General features: G+C 41.2%; 1 protein-coding gene across 1 annotated transcript; it reads left to right on the plus strand.

Moving 5' to 3' along the window:
• Nucleotides 1-689: 689 nt before the first annotated feature.
• LOC118976355 (calpastatin-like) lies at nucleotides 690-2,674 on the plus strand. The gene is given in 3 exon segments (XM_037030814.1): nucleotides 690-1,960; nucleotides 1,963-2,326; nucleotides 2,328-2,674. Coding segments are annotated over 3 exon segments (1,431 nt in total). The 5' UTR covers nucleotides 690-1,050; the 3' UTR covers nucleotides 2,485-2,674.
• The last annotated feature ends 281 nt before the right edge of the window (nucleotides 2,675-2,955 follow it).

The raw sequence follows: 2,955 nt of genomic DNA on the forward strand, positions 1-2,955 counted from the left end.
TTCTACTTCCCTTATGTTTTATCTTTCTCTTATCAGAGGAGACCTGTCATAGAAGAAAGAAGTGTCTTCTTTACACTGTTGGAGAAAACAATGAAGAGAATCCTCCAAATCTAGCTTTAACATGCTAAAGAAGGTTATAAAGGAATTTGAAAAATCTTTTTCAATGTTATGATAAGATTTGGAAGGCTAATGTGTGACATAACTTCACTTTGCATGTCAGAAAATGAATATTAACTATGTCTTTCTCTTTGTGTTTTAGGTTATCAGTTCCAAATATTGTCCCAGGCAACATCTGCACCCCAAGGAATGAGGAAAAAGGTCTTATATTCAAAAAGGCAAAAGAGAAAAGCACATTAATAATTTTAAACTATATTATCATTATATCTCAATGTCAGTAATACACAAAATAACTAGAGCTTGGTGTTTCTGTTCCTCAAAGGCCTAAGTCAACATTCTGATTCCCTAAATAATCAGTTTGCTTCAGTAATTTATTCTTACAGGCTCAACTCTAATTTTAAGTAGTCATTCTATAATTGCTTATTACTAGCCATAAAAAGAAAGACAAACTATCATGGGTGAGTAGTACAAATTTTCATCACAATTAAAATTATGATTGTAAAACATATGCCTTCATGATGTTGATCATTGGTATTATCTTTGTAATGTTCAATTGAATCAATTTAAATTTTGATGGAAAGAGTATATTTGCCAACATAGCCGTGGCATCTGGCAAGTCAGACGACAAGAAAAAAGAAAATAAGTCATTAATGTCAGTGGTACCAGTTGAGTCCAAACCGGATAAACCATCTGAAAAGTCAGGCATGGATGCTGCTTTGGATGACTTAATAGACATGTTAGGAGAACCTGAAGAAACTGAACAAGATAATACAACATATACTGGACCTGAAGTTTTGGATCCCATGAGCTCTACCTACATAGAAGAATTGGGTAAAAGAGAAGTCACAATTCCTCCAAAATACAGGGAGCTTCTGGATAAAAAAGAAGGGGTCACAGGGCCTCCTCCAGACCCTCCGAAGCCCGTGGGGCCCGATGAAGCCATTGATGCCTTGTCATCTGACTTCACCTGCAGTTCTCCTGCCCCTGGGGGAAAAGAAAACTGAGAAGAAATCTATGGGAGAAGTGTTAAAAGCTGAGTCGGCCAAGGTGATCAAAAGTGCTGTTCCACCCCGTGAGAAAAAAAGAAAGGTGGAGGAGGACACAATGAGCGACCAGGCCCTGGAGGCTCTTTTGGAATCGCTGGGCCGCCGGAAGTCCGATCTCAGCTCCATCAAGGAAGTGGACCAGGCAAAAGCCAAAGAAGAGAAAATAAAGAAGTGTGGTGAAGATGGCGAAACAGTCCCATCAGAGTACAGATTAAAACCTGCCATGGATAAAGATGGAAAACCACTACTGCCAGAGCATGAAAAAAAATTGAAGCCCTTGAGTGAGTCTGAACTCATAGATGAGCTGTCAGAAGATTTTGACCAGGCCAAACATAAAGAAAAACAATCCAAGCCAACTGAAAAAACCGAAGACTCTCAGGCAGCCGCCCTGGCTGCCGGGGCAGAGAAGGTGCCTTGGGCCTCCATGTGTAGTATACAGTCAGCACCTCCCAAGCCTGCGTCCTCGGGCCTGGTGCCAGACGATGCTGTGGAAGCCTTGGCTGGTAGCCTGGGGGAGCGGGAAGCAGATCCAGAAGAGGGAAAGCCTGTGGAGGACAAAGTCAAGGAGAAGGCGAAAGAGGAGGATCACGAAAAGCTTGGTGAAAAAGAAGAAACGATTCCTCCTGACTATAGATTAGAAGAAGTCAAGGACAAAGATGGAAAACCACTCCTGCCGAAAGAGTCCAAGGAATCACCTCTACCCTTGGATGAAGACATCCTCCTCGATGCCTTGTCTGAGGACTTCACTGGACCCCCAAACACTGCATCGCTTCCATTTGAACATGATAAACTTTCAGCTTCTCTGAAATGGTCTCCCAAACCGCAGCTCCAGCCACCCAATCTGCGGGCCCACCCCCTGCCACTTTGAATGACAAAGAAATTAATGATGCCCTTGATGAACTTGCTGACCGTCTAGGACACAGGCAGCATGATCCAGATGAGGGCAAACCCATAAAGGATAAAGTCAAGGAAAAAGTTAAAGATGAACATAGAGACAAGCTGGGAGAGAGAGATGACACCATTCCCCCCCCCCCCCACGCAGAATACAGACATCTCTTGGATAACGATAAAGGCAAACCAGTGGCGCCCCCTACAGAGAAACCCAAGGAATGAAAGAAACCTGAATATGACTGAGACCCCATCAATGCCCTGTCAGGGGATTTTGGCCACTACAGAAACCTCAGAGAACACAGCAAAGGACAAAGAGAAGAAGACTGCTTCCATCTCCAAAGCACCCAAAAATAGGGGGAAAGCAAAGAATTCTGCAAAGGCAAAGGAGGAAACCTCCAAGCCAAAAGCTGATGAAGAAAATACGAGTTAAAGTTCCCACTATTTGGTATCCACATATAAAATCTACAGCTGGTGAATGGTGACTTCTGAAGAACAAAAGGCTTTGACCACAAATTTTTTCTGGGTGGCTTCTAGACGGTGGTATTTGTTGAGGTTTTTTGTTGGGTTTTGTTTTTTTTTTTACGTCCCACATATTAGTTTCTTATTCCTTTCTGGGAAAGAAATTGAATGTCTGGTTCACATGTGTTATTGTATGGCATATTGATAAACTTTGAATTAAAAAAATAAATAAAATAAAAATAAATTTTGATATTCTGAGCCCATAATACAATAGGTAGTATTTTTGTTTAAGAGCATAATGATCTCGGTTCCTCTTCCCACTCCTAATTTAGGCCTACTGTTAAAGTTACACAAAACTGTGTTTCCAAATAAATTAGTTTTTCTGATTTTTATTCATGTACTATTTCCAAAGGTGGAAAAAATAGTGTTCAAATAAACCTAA

Source organism: Sturnira hondurensis, unplaced genomic scaffold (genome assembly GCF_014824575.4).
Source record: "Sturnira hondurensis isolate 20B ecotype Veracruz unplaced genomic scaffold, ASM1482457v3 Scaffold0001721, whole genome shotgun sequence".
Classification (NCBI taxonomy): Eukaryota; Metazoa; Chordata; class Mammalia; order Chiroptera; family Phyllostomidae; genus Sturnira; species Sturnira hondurensis.